Here is a 26531-nt window from a genome sequence, read left to right as displayed (position 1 = left end):
GTATGCCTGACTCCAAAGCTCACCCTTCACACCAACACCTCTCTCCACAGCAGGATGGTGGCGATGACGGTGATGACCATGCTGAAGCGTGATTCCCTATGGGCCTAGCACTGCTCTCAACGATTATCAATATAAAAACACAAGTATTTATTAAAATTCAGATGGAAATGTGCTCAGATTTGCTAAATGCCCTAGGGCTCCTCCCATTTGCTAAAAATAATCTTTCCCCAAAAAGAAATCAATTCATTTGATTCATGGAGTAAAATGAAAGCAAATGCAATACAGAACCATCCCCTACTAGAGCCTCAAGGTGGAAAGCAAGTGCTCAGGCAGCGGAGATAAGAAATCCAATTAATGAACCCCAGGGGGTTTTGCCAGGATGAGAATTAGAATATCCAGTCAACACCTCAAACCGCTAAGAGGCTGGTAAATCTGTGACGAACTGAACATTAAAAAAAAAAAAAATGACGAACATCACATGACGAACATTTAAAAGAGGAAAAGGAATGTCTGAAAAAGCCATTCAGTTTCATAAGTGTCCAGAGGACCGCACAGGACAGTTTTCAACAGTGTCTAAGAAATAACATTAGGGAACAGCAAAGGGCAGCTGGTTTCGTTCTTTAGCTTCCTAAAAAGTTCAACACAGTTTCGAATTCCTTAACAGGTGAAGAAAAATCTCAGGTGGCTCAGTGAAGAATCCGCCTGCCAGTGCACAAGATGCAGATTCAATTCCTGGGTTGGGAAGATCCCCTGGAGAAGGAAATGGCAATCCACTCCAGGATTCTTGCCTGGGAAATTCCCTGGACAGAGGAGCCTGGTGGGCTACAGTCCACGAGGTGGCAAAAGAGTTGGACACGACTGAGTGACTGAATAACAACCAAGAAAAATCACCAAAACAAGAACTCTTCCCTGGCATGTTTTGGAAGGAGAATGCTTCCCTCTGATTTCTTCTGACATAGTCACATGCTGCTGCTTCTAAGTCGCTTCAGTCATGTCTGACTCTGTGCAACCCCATAGACGGCAGCCCACCAGGCTCCGCAGTCCCTGGGATTCTCCAGGCAAGAACACTGGAGTGGGTTGCCATTTCCTTCTCCAATGCATGAAAGTGAAAAGTGAAAGTAAAGTCACTCAGTCGTGTCCGACTCTTAGCGACCCCATGGACTGGAGCCTACCAGGCTCCTCCACCCATGGGGTTTTCCAAGAGTACTGGAGTCACAAAAATCTACGCTGTCTAAACAAGGCAAATACCCAAAGCCAACTCATTGCCACCCACAATGGAAGAGACCCATGTGCAGAGAATATTTACCAAGCGTCAAGACACTTCACAGAAAATTATAATGGCAGTGAAAACTGAAAGTAAAAGTGTTAGTCACTCAGTTGTGTCCAATTCTTTCTGATCCCGTGGACTGTAGCCCACCAGGCTCCTCTGTCCATGGAATTTCCCAGGCAAGAATACTGGAGTGGGTAGCCATTCCCTTCTCCAGGGGATCTTCCTGAGCCAGGGATCAACCCTGGGTCTCCTGCATTGCAGGCAGATTCTTTACCATCTGAGCCACTAGGGAAGCCCAACAGCTAACAATTGCTAGAAACTTACTAGCCACCAGGCACTAACCTAAGGGCCGCACAGCTCTATGGAGTGAATATTATCACTACTCTCCCCATGTACAGACGAGAACACTGAGGCACAAGGAAATCAGAAACTTGTCCATAGTCCAACACAACCAGGAACTGGCAACACCAGGATTCGAGCTCTGAGCTCCATATCCCACGCTCACTCTGCTGCCCCCTGGTTTGGGTTGCTCTTTCTAATTCCACAGGAAACGTTAGCATGTTCTGTAATCCCACGTGGGAAGAAGATGCACCTGTGGAGCACCAGCGTATGTAGTCTTCACAGGGACTTCAGCACCGGCTAGTTCTTAAGCCATTCTTTCTAGAAGGCAAACTATTCAAAAGATACGTTACTGCCTCCCCACAGGCCAGTGTGACTGATGGAATGAGCAATCAGTTTAATGAAGCACAAGAATGTGTCCTTGTCCTTAGGAGGAAACAGAGCAGGAGAACAAGGCCAACAGAGGAGAAATGAGCGCAGGATGGAGCCTTATGACCACCACCTCTTCCTCCCGAGAGGGTTACCGAGGACAAAGTCTGATGAGGAAAAAACAATGCCTGACTGTCACTTGCCTTCCTATCAACGCTGTTTTATACTTCATGCGAGGGCTGCTGCATCTTGCCGTGTCATCTTGCAAAACCAAACAAATCTCTCACACAGACACAGACATGCTTTGCAATCGGGGTTTTAGCCAAAGAATACTGAACATCATGTAGCCCTGGCCAGTTCTCTCTTTCCTCAACTTCAGTTATCCATGGAGAACTCGGCCACTTTTGTCATTTGTGAGGGTTTTTCTTTTTCTTTTCCTGGGGTTTTTTTTTTTTTTTTTTTTTTTGGATCTGGACCATTTTTAAAGTCTTTAGAGAATCTGTTACAACATTGCTTCTGTTTCATGTTTTGGTTTTTTGACCATGAGACATGTGGGATCTTAGCTCACAGACCAGGAATCGAACTCTCACCCTCTGCAGTGGAAGGTAAAGTGTTAGCCACTGGGCTACCAGGGAAGGCCCTGGGGATGTTTCTATTATTTACTTGTCTGGAGTCCAACTCACTTTTTCCATGTGTATAAACCTGTTTTAAAGGGAAAACCTCCATCACTGTTGCAAGTGGAAAGCCAGCACCGTGGGCCCTCGACAGGGTAGCACCTTCTGCCCCAAGCACCACTTCAGACACCAATCACAAGTCCAGACTGTCCCCTGCGCTTCTGACTGACCAGTTACGTATCTCAGGGGTTCCCATGACCTCCTCCTTGGGTTCAATTAATTTGCTAGAGAAGCTCCCAGAACTGAGAGAAACCTTTTATTTACTAGATTACTGGTTTTTTAGAAAAGGATATAACTCAGGAACAGCCAGACAGAAGAAAAGCATGGGAAGAGAGCACAGGGCTTCCAGTGGCCCACTCCCCCAGGGGCCCACTCCCCCACAGGGCCACTCCCCAGGGGGCCGCTCCCCCAGTGGCCCACTCTCCTTGCACCTGTAAGTGTTCACTGACCCAGAGGCTCTCTAAACCCCGGGATTTTTATGGAGGCGTCATTATACAGATTATTTGGTTAAATCATTGGCCACTGGCAACTGAACTCCATCTCCAGCCCCTCTCCCCTCCCTGGTAGTCTGAACTGGTAGTCTGAACTGGTGGTTCTGAACTGGTGGTCTGAACTGGTGGTCCCTGGTGGTTCTGAACTGGTGGTCCCAGGTTGGAACTGAAAGTTCCAACCCCTTAATCATGTGGTTGGTCCTCCTGGCAGCCAGGCCCCAACCTTGAGTGCTTTCCAAAGTCACTACATTAACATTACAAAAGATACCTTTCTGGCTCTCATTGCTTTGGAAATTTCAGGGGTTTTAAGAGCCTAGGACCAGAAGCGATGGAGCAATAATGCATATTTCTTATTATAAATCACAGTATGACAGTAGATCTAACTCTTGAACTTAGAGAGGTGAGAGATGCAGCTGGAAAGGGGAAGGGATAACATTCGAAGCCCAGCTGTGCAGGGCAGCCAACAGCCCCTAAGATGTCACCCTCAGTGTCACATTCTGCCATCACCGCCTCTATATTCCCTGGTGGACACAAAGTCATCTGAGGGGCAGAAACATGTCAGAAATACTCTGGAAGCCCCAGTGTCGAGCACAGAATGTTACACCAAGCAGGTGCTCAGTAACTCACTGTTGGGCTTCCTTGGTGGCTCAGGGAGAGAGAACCCGCCTGCCGATGCAGGAGATGCAGGTTCGAACCCTGGGTTGGGAAGATCCCCTGGAAGAGGGCATGGCAACTCCAGGATTCTTGCCTGGAGAATTCCATGGACAGAGAAGCCTGGCAGACTACAGTCCATAGCGTCGCAAAGACTCGGACATGACTGAAGTGACTCAGCACACACACACACATACGCACAAGCACTTTTACATGTCAGGTACTATGGAAGCAGCGTGAGCAAACCAGGCTTCTCTCCTTCTTCTCCTCTAGTTGAGCAGACAGATATAATGCATTCATCCCACAGAGGTTTATAGCCTCAAATGGTACAGAGCTGGGTCAGCACAGTACAGCCTGAGGACAAATCCGAGCCTTAACAGCAAGAGTCTGCCAGTCCCCGATAGAGAGCGAGGAAAACAGCCCAGGCGGCCAGGGCTGGAGAAGAGTGTGGACGATTCATATCAGGGACCTGGAAGGCTTCCCTGAAAAATGACTGAAAGGCTTTAAGAACAAAAAACAAAAACCAGAAAAGGCCAGGCCAGGGTGGCAGGGCAAAGAGCCAGGGGAGAGCTAGGGGGCCCTCCAGATCGTTCAGCATGTGGGTCGTTTTCCCAACAGCAAAGAGAAGGCAGTGGAAGGTTTTCCGTGGAGGTGGGGGGGGCGGGGGGGGCCGTGATGGACGGGAATCTGCTTCCGCAGAGCCCGCTGGATGCAGAGGAGGCAGGGCAAGACAGGAGACGGGGGAAGGTCCACAGCGGCCGCCCTGTGAGCCATGGGGTGACCGCGATGGGCTACAGCTGGGGGGCTGGAGAGAAGCCAATGGACTTGAGATCCAGCCTGGTGCCAGGCTGTCTGAAGGGGTGCGGAGAGAGGCGAATCACCTTTCTTTCTTTTCAGACCTCACGACAGTGGCTTTAAAACGGTCACTGACTTTCCCTCGAGGTTAGACTTTCTCACCAAATAAGGACAATGATGTGGCCTTTCCTACACAAAGGTGGAGCCACCTCTAGCCAGACACACGGCAAGAGGGACTAAGACTCGGGTATTGAGAAGGAACCCTTTAGAGGGGAAAAAACAAAAAAATTTAACCTAGCTCACAACCAACGCAATCGCTAAATGTGATATAACACAGAAAGAACAGATTTTGGAGCCCAAGAAACTAGGGTCCAAACTTCAACCCTAACATTGCCAAGACGGTACACTGAGGCTGTATTAGCTTCCCTCTCCGAGCTTCTGTTTTCTCATCTGTGAAGAAAGAATTATGCTCCTCCTGGGGCTGCCCTGAGACTAAGAGTCAACACAAACAAGGAGCGGCAGGAACAGTCAGAGACAGTAACTATCATTATCATGATGAAGCAGGGTCTTGCTGGAAGCCGGAAACCACAGGTATTGATACCACAGAAGGAATTAACTTTGTAAATTCTACTATAAAATACAACAGTTTACAGAATAAAAGTTATAATGGTAAGCTCTACTATATAAGAACATGTTCATCTAACATTCAGAGATGGCTTCTCTAAGGAAATAAAAAGCATAATTACAAAAAAAAGTGATACAGAACTCCTGACTACATACACCCACGCACCCATACACACACACACACACACACACATCTACCTCCTGGTTCAGGAGATCAAGGACTCCCGTTCTCATGCAGGTGACCCTGGTCCCAAAAGGAGGACCCTTGCACTGATGGAGACCAGGCCCCATAGTAGGCCCTCAGGAAGAACTGAAGCAATCAGTTGATTTAATGATCTAATGCCACAAACATGTAGAGAACCTCGAGAGTGACAGGCACAGAACGTCTGTGCAAAATACTCAGAAAGAAATGGAGAAGCTGCCCCTTTGCCCTCCAAGCTCACAGATCTTTACACCCTTGACCATGTGTGGTAGGAAGCCAGGCACACAATCAACCAGGCAACGGATCTCCCTGAGCACCTTCTAGATGCTTCCAGGCTGAGGATGCACCTTGAACAAGACAGCCAAACCTCTCTGCCTGCAGAGTGGACACTGTGATATGGGGAAACTGGAGGAAATGAAATAAAAAATTTAAAAAGCACAATATACAGTCATTAGTTGGTGCTGTGGAGAAAAACTGAGCAAAGAAGAGGCAGAGACTGTAGGGGTGAGGGGTAGAATTTTAAATCTGCACTGGTTTCAAAAAGTCCCTATAAATCCATGAAAATGTAGCACTGCACGCTCTGCTCATGGCTGGTAAGTGCCAAGAGAAGAGCAAGGGTTGGAGGGACAGAGGAGGAACTGGCTGGGCTGGGCGGGTCAGGCTCAGAGGGAAAACTCACGTCTCCAGATGGAGACGAATGCTGAGCAGTGAGTTCCCGCCCATCTCTTCCTTTTCAGGAATGTTCCTCCTGCTCTTCCCTAGCTGCAGAGCACAAATCAGCCTTGAACGTCACTGGGCATTTCCAGCAAATGCCTGTATGTCCTACACAAGCTTATTCAGTCATGTCAGCCTTTCCTGGGTCATGAAGGTCAATGGCCATTTTTAGGACTTTTTTTAATTATAAAAGGGACACATGATCACAGTATAAAATGTGACAAAATATCAGAAAGGATACAGGTTCCCAATAGTCTTAATTTAACCTCAACATGATCTCTATCTACATTCTGGTATGTTTTTTGCCAGAGTCGTCTAACACATGGAGGATCACTCTGCATCCATATTAACTCTGAATGCTGCTCTCTTAATTTTTACTAAATATATTACTTTTAAATTCCTAGATTTGCATTTTGCTGCTTATAACAAATTCTGTATGGACATCCATGTAATGGGCTATAGAACATTCAAACTACTGATGCACTATGCTTCATTATTCACCATTTCCCATTTGTTGAGCCTTCAGATTTCTGAGTTTCCATCATTATAAATTACTGTGAAAATAACTTCATGTGGAAAGGCATTTCAAGTAATTCCCTCAGAGAAGATTCCTAGAAAGAGGATGGCAGGGAGCTGGGAGCACTTTAGACAAGCAGTCACTGTATAGACCTACACCGCCCCCCCCATCAAATGTAATTGTGATAGAGAAGAATTTTTGCATTCTATTACAAGCTAATCACTAAAGGGATGTTACCTAGAAGTTTAAATTTCACATAATGGCCCATTTCTGGGAACCCTACTTCCCAGGTAATGAGCATTAAGCTAAAATACTTTGGTTTAGCTCATAGAAAACCTCCTGACCAGGACCACCAGTGAATGACTACAGGAAGAAGAAATTAACACATCCCTTTGGAGGCCAATGGGAACCCGGAAGTGTTTGATTTTATCCCCTCCCCTTTTATTATAAAAGGAGCCTGAATGCTAACTCAGGCAAGACAGTTCTTTGGAGACACAAGCCCAGCATCTTTTGGTTAGCTGGTTTTCTGAATCAAGCCGTTATTCTTTGCCCCAACAACTCATCTCTCAATTATTGGCTTGCTGCCTAAACTCAACTTGGTAATGTAATCACCACCCCACTTGGCTGCCGTGGCAGAATATAAAAGCTGGTGAATCTCTGGCTACCTTTTTGGCCTTGAGGGTAATGGGTTTCAGAGGCTACATTATTTACCTGCTGTCGGAATCTGAGGCGATCTCCTTTCTTCCTCCAAAGCGGATCTGGCACTGCAGGAAAAAAAGAGTCGCTGAGATCAGCCATTAGGATGGACACACAAAACCACCTCCAGGGGCCTTTGGGGTCTGGGGGGACCCAGGGCCAGAAACTCTGGTGGCCAAATCAGGGCGTCCCCGAGCCCTGGGGGTCAGCCCAAGAAATGGGATGGCAGGCACCCCAGCCTTCCAGCCGCCATTTGAAGGAAGAAGCCCTTTTACCTCCCACTTGTACAGAAGGGAGCCTTGCACAAAGACAGCGCTAAGAGGAAAACAGAAGCCGTCTGCAGATTCTCTAGGAAGCTGCTTCTATCTGTCAGCAGCTGACTGTCAATAACGCAGAGCTCTTAACAGGCAATAATTAAAGCTGCCACAAATCTGTGATGATGACGGGTCCCTTCTGACAGGGCCCAGAGTTGTTATGGCTGCTGTGAAGTTATGACAGCATAAACCAAGCTTCAAACAAGCCCTCTGGTTGTGCCGAATGACAATTTACCCAGGGAGGGTGCAAACAAAAGCAAACTTTTTTTTTTTTCTTTAACGGTGCTGAAATGTAGATAACATAAAATTTACCATTTCAACCATTTTGTCATGCAACTCAATTCACAATATTGTGCAACCATTACCACTCTCCACTACTCTCTTTCAAAGGTACAGAACCTTCACTGTGGGTAATAGGTTTACCAGATTCCTAAATTTATTACCACATTTGTGTGTAGGGGTGCGTGTGTGTATATAGAAATTTAAATGATACTTCGGTCAAAACTCACAGAACTGCACACTTAAAATTGGTATTTTTATTGTATGCAAATCACACCTCAATAAAGTTGGTTTTTATTTTTCTTTCCAACTTGAAGAAATTTTAATTTCTTAATGAAGCTAAGAAATCATAGTGTATTTCACATGCATATAAAAAAATACACATAATAAACAAAACATGAAGTAAAAACTAGCAGGTTACCCAGTCCAATTAATCCTAAATTGAATAGAGTTTCAATCTCAACACTCAAGATATTAAAGAAAACTAAACTATTAAATTTTACGTATTGAGAAATTACTATTTGCCAAGCACTGTAATAACTAAAGTTGGTTTTTAAAAGGCATATGTACAACACTTTCACCCTCCCAAGTAGTAATAATAGCTCTGGGTGGAAGATCCAAGTTATTTCTGTTTAACTGCTACACTTGAAGTGGTTGGACTTAACTCTTCATCTTATTTTGCATTCCATTTCTGGAGCAAAGAAAGAAAAAAAACTAATAATGTCAGCTCTGCATTTATTGGGGACCAGGCGCTGGCCATGGCCCTTTACCCCTTTAAGCAATTCCCTCCACAGCGCTATAGAGATGGGTGACCCAGTTAAAGAGAAGAAGGATGCTCAGAGAGGCTGGGTAAGTTGCCCCAGCACACACAGCTGTCAGGAGACAAAGCTGGCCTTCCAACCCAGCTACACCTGAGTCTGAGTCCTTTCTGCCATGCCTGGATGCCTCAAGGCTTGGGCAGATGCTAAATTCTCTGAGCTCACATCAACCCTTAACAGGCACTTCCATTAAAGGACATATTTATCTCCTTATATTGTGATGACAGTAATCGCCAGTCGCCCCTTCTGAAACGTGAATTCCTAGGGCTGGATCCCAGCTCTGCTGCCTATTAACTATGACACTGGCAGCAAGTTATTGGACCTGAGCTTCAGTTCTTCATTCCTTCATCTGTAAAATGGCAATAATTGCAAGAACCATCTCACAGGGTGGCTGGAAGGATTCGATGGAAAGCACTCAGCGGAGCACCAGACACACGATGAATGTGCAAGGAACGAGGCCTGCCGGGTGGTTGTAAGCAGACAACCTGATGCCAACCTTGTGTCAACACCCACTTCCACACCCAGCCAAAAGCCAGGCGCCAACTCAGTGTCAACCAAAGCAAGCAGAGCCCATCTGGAGACGCCACACGACCCTGAGCACGGCCTGGTTCCTGTGCTTGTGCTCACGGGGGCCCTGACTCCCAGCCAGCACTGCAGCGCCCTTAGAAAGTGAAAGTCACCCAGTCGTGTCCGACTCTTTGCAACCCTATGGACTATGCAGTCCATGGAATTCTCCAGGCCAGAATACTGGAGCGGGTAGCCTTTCCCTTTCCAGGGGATCTTACCAATCCAGGGATCGAACCCAGGTCTGCTTTGGAAATTCCCCAGCGGTCCAATGGTCAGGACCCTGCTCTCACTGCCGAGGGCCTGGGTTCAATCTGGGGATTTTAGTTCCTGCATTTTACTACAAGCCATGCAGCGCAGCACAAACAAACAAAAATAACTGCTTGGAAATAAGACTTTAAACCCACATTAGTTCAATGCACGATACTGGATGCTTGGGGCTGGTGCACTGGGACGACCCAGAGGGATGGTATGGGGAGGGAGGAGGGAGGAGGGTTCAGGATGGGGAACACATGTATACCTGTGGTGGATTCATTTTGATATTTGGCAAAACTAATACAATTATGTAAAGTTTAAAAATAAAATAAAATTAATTTAAAAAAATAAATAAATAAACCCACATTAATGCCCTTCTCAAAGGGACACCACCGAAGGATGGGGGTGGGTCCTCCGGGGGCTTTAGGATGTCAGGACACAGGAGTCCCTCTGTCCCCACCTCTGATCACTGTCACTTGCTGGGGGAAATGGTTAGCCTCCCAGATTCAGGGCAGAAGTAGGTCTGTGTAGACAGAAGGGCAGAAATGACTTCTACGTTCATCATCTGACACTATGACTGGAACTCAAAGTCCAACGTGCGCTTTCTTCTTACCTGTTTCACTGCATCCAGCAGTCGCTCCAGCAGAAACTGTCTTTTCATGTCATTGTTCTGTGTTCCTAGAAGGCAAGGGGCTTCATTAGTTCTGTTTGACATTTGCCTTCTACTAAGACTCTCTGAGATGTAGCATTTGGCTGTTCTCAGCCAGCATCAACTTTCTTTTTAATAAAATCAATAACACCACCAGGTATCAATAATCTGCACCAGTACAATGAGGTCTGACCCCTTTCCTATGACTATATCACAGGAAAGCAACTCAACTAGTGTTCCCCAAATCTGGATGATGTTTCTGGAATGATCTAACTTAAGGGTTTCTCAACCTTGGTGTCACTGACATGTGGATCAGATAACTCTCTGCGGCTGCCCTGTGAACTGTTAAGATATCTGGCAGCATCCCTGGCCTGTACCCATGAGATACCATTAGTGCGCATGCACACACATGCACACGCACACACACACACACACACACACACACACACACACACCCTAGTTGTGGCAACAAAAATCTCCAGATTCTGCCAGACATCCTCTGAGGAACAAAACTGCCCCCAGTTGAGAAGCAATAGTCTAACTTAAAACATAGGTTTCCTAGTATGGCAGGCACTGCCGGTTGGCTGACCTCACCATCATCTCTAACACATTTTCCCATGAAAACCCTAATTACTCAGCCTCTCTTGTAAGGCTGACCTTACAAAGCTCCAGCTGATGAGATGTAAGCAGAAGAGCGCTGGGAGGGGCCTGGGGGGAAAAGGACATATGCTAATGGCTTCATTCCTGCTTCCATCCCTCATGCCTGCATCCTAAACACACTGGAGGAAGCCAGAGCAGCGTCTGCAGGGAAGCCCAAGAGAATCACAAAGACACCAGCCCTGATGTCACTTTGCTGCTGAACCAAACTAGAAATCTGAGAGCTTTCACAGAACAAATCGTTCCATTTGTTCAAGCCCTGAACACTGAGTGGTTACTTACAGTCAAAGGCATTCCCGAATGATACACATGCCATACACCAAACTCCCATTTACGAGGGTGTGGGGCAAGGCCAATTCCGTCTCCCCAGGTGGCTCAGTGGTAGTAACGAATCTGCCTGCCAATCCAGGAGATGCAGGAGAGGCGGGTTCGATCCCTGGGTTGGGAAGATCCCCTGGAGTAGGAAATGGCAACCTGCTCCAGTATTCTTGTCCATGAAGAATCCCATGGACAGAGGAGCCTGGTGGGCTACAGTCCACAGGGTTGCACAGAATCAGACACAACTGAGCAACTGAGCACAGATGCAGGCTAGGCCACTTCACAGGCCCAGGCAGAACACTGTCAGAACCACATCTGACGCTCCACAGGGGGCCCAGTGACTCCAATCCACAGAGACGTGGCTACGTATTATGATACACCAGACACTGGACACAACTGTTTCACAGGAGACCCAAATCTAGGGTTACAAGGGAAGTCAGTGTTGGGACTTCCCTGGTGGTGCAGTGGCTCCCAGTACAGGGGGCCCACGTTCAACCAGGGAACTAGATCTCACATGCCACAACAAAAAGATCCTGCATGTTGCAGCTAAGACCTGGCACAGCCAAATAAACAGACAGATAAATAGCGTTTTAAAGAGAAAGCGAGATGGTCAGGGTTTCATCCAAGTCATGCCAGGGCCACCCAGTTGCTAACAACCGTGCCCATGTGCTGAGCACTTCCTGTACACCAGGCACCAAACTGAGTCCTCTGAGTGTGCTGCGTCCTGTAATTTTCATGACCACCCTACCAACCAGGTATTAGGATCCCTGAATCGCAGATGGGGAAACAGAAGCTCAGAGAAGACAAGCAAGTGCACACGCTGACCCACTCGACATTTGCTGAACTACTGGGTGCCAGGCAGTGTTCTAAGTGTCGGGGACACAGGAGTTCAGTGGTATAAAAGAGCCATCTTCTCGTGGAGTGAAAATGCTATTAGGAAGAAACAAATGGCTCCTAAGTAAACTAACAGAGGAGAAGGTGTTAGAGAGTCATACTAGGAAGAAAAACCAGATGAAGTGGAGAGACCGGGAGGAAGCTGGAGGGCCACGCCTGCCAGGGCAGCCGTGGAAAGTCTCTCTGTGCACGCGACACCCCAGCTGAGCCCTTTATAACGTGGAGGAGCAGTCATGGAAAGTTATGAGAGACCAGCGTTCCAGGCGGAGCAAACAGCCAGGGAAGAGAGGCAAAAACAGCTTGGCTTCCGTCTCCCAGGACCTGAAGGAAGTCTCCAGTGACTTAAGCAGAAAGCAGAAAAGGGGAAGCAGAGATCAGAGGCAGGCAGGGGCCAGTCACAAAGGCCCGTGGACCATGAAGCAAAGATCAGAGGCAGGCAGGGGCCAGTCACAAAGGCCCGTGGACCATGAAGCAAAGATCAGAGGCAGGCAGGGGCCAGTCACAAAGGCCCGTGGACCATGACAGTGGGTTCAGGCTTTGCTCTAACTTGCACACTAGCAGTTGGGACCATGACCCTAACTGGAGACCGTGCCCCTTAAGGGCTATGTCAGGACTATCGCATGGGCTCTTGCCTTACCCCAGGCCTGGAGATGAAACCAGTCCATAGACTCTCTATAGACACACAGTAATAAAGCTGACTTCCCAAACACTGCCACTGTAATTTTTTCTGGAAGAGGTCTTGAGAGAGGTCAGCCCACGCACCCTTCCCACCAGACCAGAGGCCATCTCGAAGCATCTTTCAGGATGGCTAGAAACCCCACCTGCCTGAGGGCCTCACACACACCTCCATCAACACACCCTGCTCCTCACGCAGCAGGAGGGCGAGTTTCCGCCCTTCTCCCTCTAACACCAGAATGGGGAAGGCAGCCTTGCTTTCTTCCTTTTTCCAAGTACTGCACCCAACAACTCTACTTGCCCTTGGGCGATGCCAACTGGAGACTTGACAAAGTTTTCCCCCCTGAAGTGCTTTTGCTGTTTTTTCTGATCATAAAAGTAATTCGTGTTTTAGAATTATCATACACAACCCAGCACTTCTGGGTGTATGCTCGAAAGAATTGAGAGCACGGTCCTGAAGAGCTACTTATATGCTTATGTTCATAGCAGCATTATTCACAGTAGCTAAAATGTGGAAGCAACTCCTGTGTACATCAACAGATGAATGGAGACGCAAAATGTGTCATGCACACACAATGCATATTATCCAGCCTTAAAAGGCAAGGCAACTCTGCAGTATGCTGCAACACAAATGAGCCTTGAAGAACATCACGCTAAGTGAAATAAACCAGACACAAAGAGATAAAACACTGCATGATTCCAATTACATGAGATACTAAGAGTAATCAAAATCATAAAGAAAGGAAGCACAATGGTGGTTGTCAGGGGAGGCGAGGGGAGAGAATGGGGGTTAGAGTTTCACAGTTACACATCTGGATTTTACAAGATGAAGAGAGGCCTGGGGATGGGCGGTGGTGACGGCCACACAACAGTCAGAAGGCATTTAATGCCACCAAACTGTACACTTAAAATGCTTAAGATGGGGACTTCCCTGGTGGTCCAGACTAAGACTCCCTGCTCCCAATGCAGGGGGCCCAGGTTCGATCCCCGATCAGGGAACTAGTCATGCCACAGCTAAAGATCACGTGTGCTGCAACTAAGACCCAAAGCAGCCAAACAAAATAAATAAAAATAAATATTAGGGGCTTCCGTGGTGGCTCAGTGGTAAAGTATCCACCTGCCAATGCAGGAGATGGGGGTTTAATTCCTGATCCAGGAAGATCCCACATGCCGCGGAGCAATGAAGCCCACGTGCCACAACTACCGAGCCTGTGACCTAGAGCCCGGGAACCACAATCACTGAAGCCCAAGCACCCTAAAGCCTGTGCTCTGAAACAAGAGAAGCCACCGCAATGAGAAGCCTTTGCATTGCAACTAGGGAGTAGGCCCCGCTCATCACAACTAGAGAAAAAGCCCCATACAGCGACGAAGCCCCAGCACAGCCAAAAGTAAATAAATAAATAAATATTCCAAAAATGGTGAAGATGGCAAATTTTATGTTACCTGTATTTCACCACAATTTTTTTATAAAGTAATTCATGTGAGGAAATACAATAAACAAATCGTGGGAGGGGGGCGGGATTGACAAAGAAAATAAAAATCTCCATCATCTCCTTACTGATCATTGTTAGTGCAGTAATTCACAAGCTTTCACCTGCACACGAATCTGCTGGGGTCTTGGCTAAAAGGCAGGTTCTAATTCGAGGGCTGGGTGGGGCCTGGGACTCTGTATTTCTCACAAGCGCCCACGTGCCGCTGATGCTGCTGGTTCCCGACGCACACGGGAAGAGCGAGGACAGAGTGCCTACCCCTAGCGAGGACCCCAGAGCTTTCCTACAGAATCTGCAACCCTGCTTTCCTGGAGCCGCCAGCAGCCTTCCCTGCCTCACCCTGCAAAGCCTCTCCGCGGTGGAAAGAAAGCCTGCTCTCCAGAGAAACAGCCCACCACACACCCTCCCCAGACAAGAAGTGCACTTGAAGGAGACAATCCTGACCCCTGGAGGGGGGCCCATCACCATCCCAGCCCTGAATGGGATAAAGGGACCCGTGTCTCCCAGGGCAGGGGGAGCGTGGGTGCCCTTGGCAACATTCACCGATGGCAGGAGGTGCCCAGGAGGCCCAGGGCCACAAGGCCCCGTGGAAGGAGCGCTGGAGGGAAGTTACAAGGTATCATGAGTTCTCATCCCGGCCAGGCTGCTTGCTGGCCCTGTGTCGGGGACAGTCACTTCCCTTCTCGGGCCACTGGTTTCTGCATGAGATCATACCCTCCGAGCTCTGCAGTCAGCAAACCTGGGGCCTCTGTTCTGAGACGGCAGGCAGAGCAAGCAATGCTACCGGGCTCTTTCCTACCTTCTCCAGGGACCAGAAGGAGCAGGAGCAGGTGCCCACCTACTGAGCCTCATGGTGGGCTAAGCCCATGAAGTGGCCAGCACCTAATCCTTCAGGGCTTCCCAGGTGGCTCAGAGGTAAAGAACCCACCTGCCAATGCAGAAAATGTGGGTTTGATCCCTGGGTTGCAAGATTCCCCTGGAAGGAAAAGGCAACCTATTCCAGTATTCTTGCCTGGGAAATCCCATTGACAGAGGAGTCTGGTGTGCTACAGTCCACAGAGTCACACAGAGTCCGACACGACTGAGTGACTGGGTACACACACACGCACACACATCTAATCCTTCGCGAAGAAAGAAAGGTGGGCTCCACTGAACAGAGCACTGAGGCTGAGAGGGAAAGACCTTCACTCGTGGCCAGTGCTCATGGAGGGATTCTACTTCACGTCCACTGGTTCGGCCATCTGTTAAGACCTGCTCGCCCTCAACCTGTAAGAAGCCTGCAGTGACAGCCCCAGCGCCAGTTCAGCAACGATTTCTCCATAAAATCCCAGCCTTTCTGCTTCCTTCCTTCTGCAACAATGGCCCTGAGTCAACACTATCAGTCAGATGAGCCAGAACAGGCTTCCTTAAAAAAAAAAAAACAGAAAACTGGAGTAGAGTTGATTTACAATACTGTGTGAGTTTCGGGTGTACAGCAAAGCGACTCATAGAACAGGCTTCTTTTTAATTTCTTGTTGAAGTGAAAGTGTTAAGTCGCTCAGTCGTGACCGACTCTTTGTGACCCCATGGGCTGCAGCCCGCCAGGCTCCTTTGTCCAGGCAAGAATTTGTCCAGGAATTTTCCAGGCAAGAATATTAGAGTCGGTTGGCATTCCCTTCTCCAGGGGATCTTCCCGGCCCAGGGATCAAACCTGTGTCTTCCGCACTGCAGGTAGACTCTTTACCGTCTGAGCCACCAGGGAAGCCCAGTTTCTTGTTAGAGCACCATCAAAATGAAAATAGAAACTGAGAGGAGCCCCACAGAATGCCCTCCGGGGTCCACAGTGGTCCCCTGAAGCTCTAACTTAGAAATCACCTGCGATGAAAATCAGTCACCCGGTTCACGCGCCTCCCTGTTGTCTCTCAGGTTTAGAAGCCTTCAGATCCTACACTAATTTTTTCCCACAAACCTCCAGCCTTCAGTGACCTCCTGGGGAGGCAGAGTAGGGGTTAAGAGTAGCGAAGGTCACCAGCTGTGTGACCATGAAAGTTACTTAACTTCTCTGCACCTCCCACAGTTAGTAAATGAGTGAATAGGTACCACGCATCTAGAACAGTGCCTGGTATACACCAAGCACTTTATACATGTTGACTATTGTTGTTGGAGAAGAAATTGGCACCCCACTCCAGTATTCTTGCCTGGAAAATCCCATGGACAGAGGAGCCTGGTAGGCTACAGTCCATGGGGTCGCAAAGAGTCGGACACAATTGAGCGACTTGACTTCACTTATTATTGTTGCTGTTGTTGTGGGCAGCCCTACATCCCAGAGGCCTAAGACCTCTGGTTCTAAGTACTTTCATCTGGACCACAGGCAAAGCAATCCAATCCAGGCCTCTGTGGCTGTGGCCCAGGGGAGTGTGAAGGTGCAAACACATCTCTGGCATCTGGGGAGGGAAAAACCAGCAAGATGCCCCCACGGTGTATATTCCTTCTCTCATCCCTGTCAAAATCCAGGAGGTCAAGGTAAACACGGTTCCTGTCCACAGAGGAGTCAGGTCACTTGGTCAAGGCTGCACAGACGCTGACACAGCAGTACTTCCTTACCTCTCTACGCAGTAGCAGAGGGAAAGGTCATTTCTCTGGTCTAAGGCCAACCCTTGGGCTTCCCTGGTGGCTCAGCAGTAAAGAATCCGTGGGTTCCATCCCTGGGTTGGGGAGATCCACTGGAGAAGGAAACGGCCACCCTCTCCAGTATTCTTGCCTGGAGAATCCCATGGACAGAGGAGCCTGGTGGACTATGATCCATGGGTTCACAAAGAGTCAGACACGACTTAGGGATTAAACAACAACAACGTCATCCTTGGCAATGTACTCAGTGGGTACAAGGTAAAAGAAAAGAAGATGGCACGGTTCTCTGGGGGCCAGGGATCAGGGAGCAAAGCACTGCTGAGACCCTGGTCTGCTGACCTTCCACACCACACTGCTGGCCTGCTGGGGGCCAGGGGAAGCAGACTGCAAGAGCGGGATTTTGGTGGTGGTTTAAGTCACTAAGTCGTGTCCAACTCTTTGCGACCCCATTGATTGCAGCTCACCAGGTTCCTCTGTCCATGGGATTTCCCAGGCAAGAATATTACAGTGGGTTGCTATTTCCTTCTCCAGGGAATCTTCCCAATGCAGTGATCAAACTCAGGTCTCCTGCATTGCAAGTGGTCTCCTGGATTGCAGGCAGATTCGTTACCGACTGAGCCACCAGGGAAGGCAGGAACTTGAGCTGTGCTTTAAAAAAAATAGGAAGGCAACTTCTCTGGTGGTCCACCTGTTCGGGATTCACCTGCCCATGCAGGGGACATGGGTTTGATCCCTGGTCCAGAAAGATTCCACCTGTCTCAGGACTACTGAAAATCCAAACACCACAACTAGTGAAGCCCGTGCACCCTGGAGCCCATGCTCCACATGCATGGAGAAAAGAAAAAAGCCCGCATGCAGCAACTAAGACCCAGCACAGCCAAAAACAAACAAATAATTAAAAAAAAAAAAAAACAGGAAAGACTAGAAGAGGAAAATCCACACTGAGAGAACATAACTGCTTAATGGTACAGGGTGTCCTCTGGGGGTGGGGAAGGTGTTTAGGAACTAGACGGACGTGGTGAGTGCGTGACATTTCCCATGTGCTAAACTGCCCCTGAACTGTTCATTTTTAAACAGTTACAGATTGTTAACTGGTTAATTGTTTTTATAATGCTTAAATTTCTAACTTCACAACTGTTCATTGTTTTAATTGCATTAAAAGCATACAGGGTTTCAAACTGTGGCGGGTTTAGTCACTCAGCCGTACCCGACTCTTTGTGACCCCGTGGACTGCAGCCCGCCAGGCTCTTCTGTCCGTGGGCAGAATACTGGAGTGCAGTGCCATTCCCTTCTCCAGAGGATCTTCCCCACCCGGGGCTCGAACCCAGGCCTCCTGCATTACAGGCAGATTCTTTACCAACTGAGCCACCAGCAAAGTCCAAAGAAAAGGTTCCCTGACTTTAGGGTATCTGAATTTCACCTCAATAAGAAAATATTTTGTGGGAAGGACAACAGATAAAGCCCATTTGAAGCCAAAGGCGCCACCACAGCAGGCATCCCCTAGGGGTGGGACAGGACTCCAGAGAGTGCCCAGCCCCCATGGAAACACCGGGAGGAAAAGCCAAGCTCACTTCTCTTCCACGGTTCTGATTACACTGAGGGGAGGGAGTGTCTGTCTGATGTACCAGTTAGGCTCCTAACAGGAAGTGGCAGGCACTCTCAAGTGAGGAGAATTCAACGAGGTTTATTTAATACAAGGGATCCCTGCGCAGGAGGCTTCCCAGGTGGCTCTGTGGTAAAGAATCCACCTGCCGATGCAGGAGATGTGGGTTCGATCCCTGGGTTGGTAAGATCCCCTGAAGAAGGACGTGGCAACCCACTCCAGTATTCTTGCCTGGAGAATCCCCATGGACAGAGGAGCCTGGCAGGCTGCTAGAGTTCATGGGGTTGCAAAGAGTCAGGCACAGCTCAGCAACTAATAACAATAACAACAGAGGAGTGGGAGGGAGAAGCAATTCTCAACCAGGATTCCTCCCCTTAACAGGACACTCGGCAACATCTAGAGACATTTTTGACACAACTAGGGGGCTGCCGCTGGCGTTTACCACGTGTACAGGACGCCCTGACACAATTATCCAGCCCAATGTCAAGAGGGCCGAAACTGGGAAATTCTGCCCTCACGTAAGTTCAATTATCCCATTGCACAGATAACGAAACTGAGGCTCTGAGAGGTGAAAACACATAAACCTCTACTTGTGCTCTGAACCCCACCTCCTCTCACCTGCTCCAAGACATACTCCAGCATCTTTATCCTACATCTTCAATTCTTCTTGTGTATGCAATTCTTGCAGCATACGGGGATGTCATAATATTTCCCCACAGTTTAATAAAAATATGCTCCCACATGCCATTCCAGACGCAACCCCACTCCTCTGCTGCCCTGTCCAGCAGAGCTCTTCCTTCACGACAGTGGCCAGGCCCTCAATGAGGGCCACCGCTTCCACAATGGCTGTTCCCTGCTCTGGCCCAAAGCTCCTCTGTTCCCATCTCCTTCTGCACCAAATTATCTACACTGGGGCCATAACACCTGAAAGCACAGATGAAAACACAACAGATGACTCACTGATATCATGCAACAAACACAAGACACCTGCAGTGATATTATACCCTGCCACACTGCAGTTCACATGGCATGTCTGTGGAGCCCTGTGGGACGTTATCTTGGATGATTTGTGTTTCTGGTTCCCCTTCTCACAGAAGGAACTCAACAACTGTTGGATCAAGACTCCAGGGTTGAGGCTTCCCTGGTGACTCAGTGGTAATGAATCTGCACACCAGTGCAAGAGACACAGGTTCAGTTCCTGATCCGGGAAGATCCCACATGGCTCAGAGCACTAAGCCCAAGCACCACAACTATCGAGCCTATGTGCTAGAGCCCGAGAGCTGCAACTACTGAGCCCACGTGCCGCGACTACTGAAGTCCAAGCGCCCTTGAGCCCATGCTCTGCAGCAGGAGAAGCCGCCACAGAGAGACGTCTGTGCACACAACTGGAGAGGAGCCCCCGCTCCCCACTACAGAAAGCCCACACGGCAACGAAGACCCAGCAAAGCCAATAAATACATAAATAATTTTTAAAAGACTGGGGTTCCATTCTCTGGTCCCCCAAATGGCTGCTTTAAATGGAGAGGTCTCGGGACTTCCCTGGTGGTCCAGCGGTTAAGACTCTGAGCTTCCACTTCAGGGCGCATGGGTCTGATCCCTGGACAGGGAACTAAAGATCCCACGTGCAGCGTGGCAAAAGACAGAAAGAGAAAAAGGAAGGAAGAAGGAACGAATGGAGGGAGGGAGGGGGAAAGAGAGAAAGACAGAGAGACAGAAATGGAAAGAAAGGAGGGAGGGAAAGAGGAGGAAAAGAAGGGAGAAGGCCCGAACGGCCAGGACACAGCAGCAGCCTCGAGTGTGCACTGCGCAGCGTGAGTGAAGCACCAGCTCTGTCCACATTAGCACATGAACAGATAAAACGGGCAGGCATTCACCCCCAAAGTCAGGGCGCTGGTTCCCAGTATTGTTGGGCAAAGCGGCGCAGGTGGACGAGGACAAAAGGACAAGCTGTCCGCCACCACACAATGGAAAGAGGCAGCCTGTGCTGGGAGGCAGATGGGCTCGGGCCGTCCAAGTGGCCTTGTGATGCCTGAAAACAAAGACTGGCTCAACAGTGGACTCATAAACAGGCAAAGAATTCGCTCTAGAGCAGAGGTCGGCACATATTTTCTGTAAAGAGCAAAATGGTAAATATTTTTGGCTTTTCAAGCCAGTTGGTCCCTGTTACAGCTACTTGATTCTGCCATTAGAGTGCAAAAGCAACCAGAGGCAACAGCTAGAACGGGTGTGGCTGGGTTCCAATAAAGCTTTATTTACAAAACAGGCTGTCGGCCCAGTTTGCCAATGTTTGCTCTAGGAAAAGTGCAGCTGCAAACACTATGAAGAGATAGTGTATCTTCCCTCACGTTTAGAGAAATGCACACTGCAAATTTACTACGTCAGCCCTCGCTGTATACCCACTAAATTCACCAAGAAACGTTTAAAATGAAATTCCCCATTTGCTGGCAAGTGAAGTGAAAGTCGCTCAGTCGTGTCCGATTCTCTGCAACCCCGCGGACTATATAATCCATGGGATTCTCCAGGTCAGAACACTGGAGTGGGTAGGCTTTCCCTTCTTCAGGGGATCTTCCCAAACCAGGGATCAAACCCAGGTCTCCCGCATTGCAGGTGGATTCTTTACCAGCTGAGCCACAAGGGAAGCTCCAGGGAAACAGAATGATCAGAAAGGCCATCATCAGAAAGTCTACAAATAACGAATGCCAGAGAGGATGTAGAGAAGAGGGAGCCCTCCCACGCTGTTGCTGGGAATGTAAATTGGCACAGCGTGGAGGTGCCTGAGAAAACTCAAAATAGAAATATCATACGATCCCACAATCCTGCTCCTGGGCATGTACCTGGACAAAACTGTAATTCCAAGAGACACATGGACCCCTATGTTCATAGCAGCACTACTCACAACTGCCAACACATGGGAACAACCTAAATCCCTGTCCACAGATGAATGGGCAAAGAAGACGTGGTGCGTATATGCGATGGAATACTATTCAGCCATAAAGAATGAAGCAATGCCATCTGCAGCAACACGGATGCAACTCGAGACTATCACACTAAGTGAAGTAAGTCAGAAAGACAAACACCATATGATGTTAATTATGTGGAATCTAAAATATGGCAAAGGGCTTCCCTGGTGGCGCAGTAGATGAGACCCACCTGCCAATGCAGGGGACACAGGCTCGATCCCTGGTCCAGGAAGATTCCACATGCCGTGGAGCAACTAAAGCCCAGGAGCCACAACTACGGAGCCTGCGAGCCTCAACTGCTGAAGCCCGTGTGCCGAGAGCTTATGCTCCACAAGAGAAGCCACCACGATGAGAAGCCCACACACTGCAGAGTAGCCCTGCTGGCCACAACTAGAGAAAGCCCACGCAAAGCAACGAAGACCCAGACAAAAATAAAAATATTTATTTAAATACATCCACAATACAGGAACAGATTCACAGACACAGAGAACAGACACGTGTTTGCCAAGGGGGTAGAGGTGGGCGAGGGAAGGACTGGGCATGCGGGATTAGCACCTGTAAACTATTATATACAGAGAGTGGATCGATCCTACTCCTACGCACGTATCTGGGAAAAACGCTAATTCAGAAAGATACTTGCACCCCTATGCTCACAAAGGCACTACTTACAACAGCCAGGATATGCAAGCAACATAAATGTCCATCGGTAGACGAATGGATAGAGAAGATTTGGTACAGACTTCCCTGGTGGTCCAGCGGCCAAGACTCTGCACTCTCGATGCAGGAAGCAGGGGGTAGATCCCTGGTCGAGGAACTAGATCCCACATGCCACAACTAAAGATCCCGCATGCTGCAATGAAGATTGACGATTCCCTGAGCTGCAAACATCCATCGCAGCCAAATTAATTAATTAGATGTGGTACGTATATACAATGGATACTACTCAGCCATAAAGAAGAATGAAATATTGGCATTTACAGCAATATGGATGGACCCGGGGATTATCATACTAAGTGAAGTCAAGACAGAGAAACACAAATATCCTATGATGCCACTTATATCTGGAATCTAAAAAACTGATGCAAATGAACTTATTTACAAAACAGAAACAGACTCACAGACAGAAAACAAACTTATGGCTACCAAAGGGGAAAGGGAGGGGGTTCAGTTCAATTCCATTCAGTCGCTCAGTTGTGTCCAACTCTTCGTGACCCCCTGGACTGCAGCACGCCAGGCCTCCCTGTCCATCACCAACTCCCGGAGCTTGCTCAAATTCATGTCCATCCAGTCGGTGATGCCATCCAACCATCTCATCCTCTGTCATTCCCTTCTCCTCCTGCCTTCAATCTTTCCCAGCATCAGGGTCTTTTCCAATGAGTCAGTTCTTCGCATCAGGTGGCCAAAGTATTAGAGCTTCAGCTTCAGCATCAGTTCTTCTAATGAATATTCACAATTGAGTTCCTTTAGGATTGACTGGTTTGATCTCCTTGCAGTCCAAGGGACTCTCGAGAGTCTTCGCCAATACCACAGTTCAAAGGCACCAGTTCTTCAGTGCTCAGCTTTCTTTATGGTCCAACTCTCACATCTCACATGTACATTTGCTTGTATGCAGGTCAAGAACTGTTGCTTCTTGACCTGCATACAGATTTCTCAGGAGGCAAGTAAGGCAATCTGGTCCAACTCTCACATGTACATTTTCCAGTACATGACTACTGGAAAAACCATAGTTTGACTAGACGGACTTTTGTCAGCAAAGCAACATGTCTGCTTTTTAATATGCTGTCTAGGTTTATCATAACTTTTCTTCCAGGAAGCAAGTGTCTTTTAATTTCATGGCTGCAGTCACCATCTGCACTCATTTTGGAGCCCAAGAAAATAAAGTCTGTCACCGTTTCCATTGTTTCCCCATCTATTTGCCATGAAGCGATGGGACTGGATGCCATGATCTTCATTTTTTGAATGCTGAGTTTTACGCCAGCTTTTTCAGTCTCCTCTTTCACTTTCATCAAGAGACTCTTCAGTTCTTCTTCACTTTCTGCCATAAGGGTGGTGTCATCTGCATATCTGAGGTTATTGATATCTCTCCCAGCAACTTATTCCAGCTTGTGCTTCATCCAGCCTGGCATTTCACACGATGTACTCTGCATAGAAATTAAATAAGCAGGGTGACAATACACAGCTTTGACATACTCCTTTCCCAATTTGGAATCAGTCCATTGTTCGTTCCATGTCCAGTTCTAACTGTTGCTTCTTGACCTGCATACAGATTTCTCAGGAGGCAGGTAAGGCGGTCTGGTATTCCCATCTCTTGAAGAATTTTCCACAGTTTGTTGTGATCCACACAGTCAAAGGCTTTGGTGTAGTCAATAAAACAGAAGTAGATGTTTTTCTGGAACTCTCGTGCTTTTTCTATGATCCAATGGATGTTGGCAATTTGATCTCTGGTTCCTCTGCGTTTTCTAAATCCAGTCTGAACATCTGGAAGTTCTTGGTTCACGTACTGTTGGAGCCTGACTTGGAGAATTTTGAGCATTACTTTGCTAGCGTGTGAGATGAGTGCAATTGTGCAGTAGTTTGAGGGGGGAATAAATAAGGAGTTTCGGATTAACAGATACACACTACTATATATAAAGTAGATAAACAACAAGGTCATACTGTATAGCATAGGGAACTATATTCAATATCTCATGACCTATAATGGAAAAAAGAAAACACATATAACTGAATCATTTTGGTATACATCTGAAACTAGTACATCATCATTAATCAATTATACTTCAATTTATTTAAAAAGAAAAATGAATTCCCCACTGCAGGTAAAGCTTCAGGGAAACAGGAATGAACTACTGGTAATGAGGAGTGGTCCAGAGACTGGAAAGCAAGGTATAGGAAACACCAAAAGCTACAAGAATATCAAAGCACCTTCCTGACCCCTGGGAACCTAAGCTAAGGTGGAAAAGGGTGGAGAGGAGTGGAAGGGGGTGGGGTGTAGCGCAGGTGATGAGGAAAGTAACAACACTCACATTCATCACTCACTTTTTTTTTTTTAATATTTATTTATTTGGCTACGTGACATCTTAGTTTCAGCATGCAGGACCCCAGTAGATCCAAACTAACACAGGCTTAGTTGCTCTGCAGAATGTGGGATCTCACTTCCCTGACCAGGGAGAGAACCCACATCCCCTGCACTGCAAGTTGGATTCTTAACCACTGGACCACCAGGCAAGCAAGCCGCCATCACTCACTTTCATTTCCATCCTCTGATGAGGGAATTAAGAGTCAGAGAAGTTCATGGACTTCCCTGGTGGCATGGTAGATAAGAAAGGTCCGGGAAGATCCCACATGCCTCGGAGCAACTGAGCCCGCATGTGCTCCAGAGCCCTCATGCTGCAACTCGTGAGCCCACCAGCCACAGCGAGTGAGCCCCTGCGCCACAACCTCTGAGGCCTGAGCAGCTTAGAGCCCGCAAGCCGCAACTACCGAAGCCCCTGTGCCTACAGCCTGCGCTCCACGAGAAGAGAAGCCACTGCAATGAGAAGCTCGCGCACCGCAACCAGAGAACAGCCCTCACTCTCCATGACTAGAAAAAGCCCGGCTGCAGCAATGAAGCCAAAAAATAAAATAAAATAAAAATGAACCAATAAAGAGTCAGAGATCAACAACCTGCCCAGGTTCTTCAAGTAGGGAGCTAAATGCAGGACGGCTTGAGTTCACATCACTTTCCACTGCACATGACCCCTGCCTAACCCAGTGTCAGGGGCACAGATTTTTCCAGCAGTGTTCTAGCACAGGGGGCAGCAAACAACAGTCCCCAAGCCAATCCGAACCACTGCGGTTCTTCTAAATAAAGTTTTATTGGAACACAGCCACGTCCTTTCACTTACATATCGCCCGTACTGCTTTTGTACAACAGCGATGCGTAGCTGGGATGGAGACCAGATGGCCCGCAAAGCACAAAATATTTATTATCTGGCCCTTTACAGAAAACGTTTACCAGCTCCATCCCAGAACATCAAAAATGGAATTTCCTATCTTTTCCTGCACTAGGAGAAAGGTTAAATAACTGCAGCACGTCAATTTAGCTGAATGTTACGCATTTCTAAAGAATTGTGAGGAGAAGGAACACAGGAAAATGTTATAATAAATGGAAACACTAATTCAAGTGTAGACTCAATGAATCGGGTAAAATGCCTGTGCTCTGAACATAGTCAGGCCTTCCCTGGTGGCTCAGATGGTAAATAATCTGCCTGCAATGCACAGACAGAAGTTACCTAAACAGTTAATACCCTAGAAAGGTAAATATATTTATAGGTCTATTATGTTTTCATAATAATCTTTGGTATTTTAGAGTTTTGCTTAATTTTTTTAAGGAGAAGGAGGAAAGGGCAGATTCCAAAATATGCCGACGCGGGTAAGGAGAAACGAGATACTGAGGACAAGTTTCCCCCCTCGTGCAAAGCCGGCGAAGGGTGGCAGGGGCAGGGAGGGGAAGGCTCCGAGATGGACAGATGGACGAGCTGAAGTCAGGGAGGGGAAGGGTCCTGCCTCCCCCTGGGGGCCTCAGCTGCTTCTCCCACACCCCTCCCCACCTCTGCAAAAGGATTCTGACCCGTCCAGCAGCTCAGGAGCCTCTCCCTTCCTCGGGGCTCTGCTGAAACAGAACCTTCCCACAAGGTCTTCCTTGAGCACCCCGCTCCCAACTGCAAGAGCCCTCCCACTTCAGTTCATCCTCCAAGCAGAGGACAGGTGGGACAGATGCCACCCTTGGGCTCTGGACTGGGCACAGGACCCAGGCCTGGGCAGCTAGGGCCGTGGTGACCGGTCAGTTCCAGGATGGCTGCACGGCAAGCCAGACAGCTATGAGTGAGCCCCAGGATTTCTGCTGGAGCAATTGGGAAAGATCTGCCCTGCTCGGGTGTTGCTACAAGGTAGGATATGACCCAAGAGCTGCTGGTGGCCCTCTTGCCTCCAAGGTATGGAGGTTGCCTGAGGGTAAAGCCAACAGAGATGAAGGTAGTAGCCAGCCAGACAGAAAGGTAGTCCTGATGACTCTCTAAGCGCCAGCTGAGCCTGAAGGCACCTACGCTAGACCTTCCCAGCACAAGA

At 48.1% G+C, this 26531-nt stretch overlaps 1 protein-coding gene across 4 annotated transcripts in view; it reads right to left on the bottom strand.

Annotated features, from left to right (window-relative positions):
* SNX29 (sorting nexin 29) overlaps positions 1-26531 on the bottom strand; it is a 599088-nt gene that overhangs the window by 564147 nt on the left and 8410 nt on the right. For all 4 annotated transcript variants that reach the window (XM_061402536.1, XM_061402537.1, XM_061402539.1 and 1 more), the window contains 2 exons: positions 10186-10250; positions 7358-7410 (listed from right to left, as the gene is read on the bottom strand). In XM_061402536.1, coding sequence (XP_061258520.1) covers positions 7358-7410; positions 10186-10250 — 118 coding nt within the window. The remainder of the gene's footprint in view (positions 1-7357; positions 7411-10185; positions 10251-26531) is intronic.

The sequence above is a fragment of the Bos javanicus genome, chromosome 25 (assembly GCF_032452875.1).
Source record: "Bos javanicus breed banteng chromosome 25, ARS-OSU_banteng_1.0, whole genome shotgun sequence".
NCBI classification, from domain to species: Eukaryota; Metazoa; Chordata; class Mammalia; order Artiodactyla; family Bovidae; genus Bos; species Bos javanicus.
This window is presented reverse-complemented; position numbering and strand designations above follow the sequence as displayed.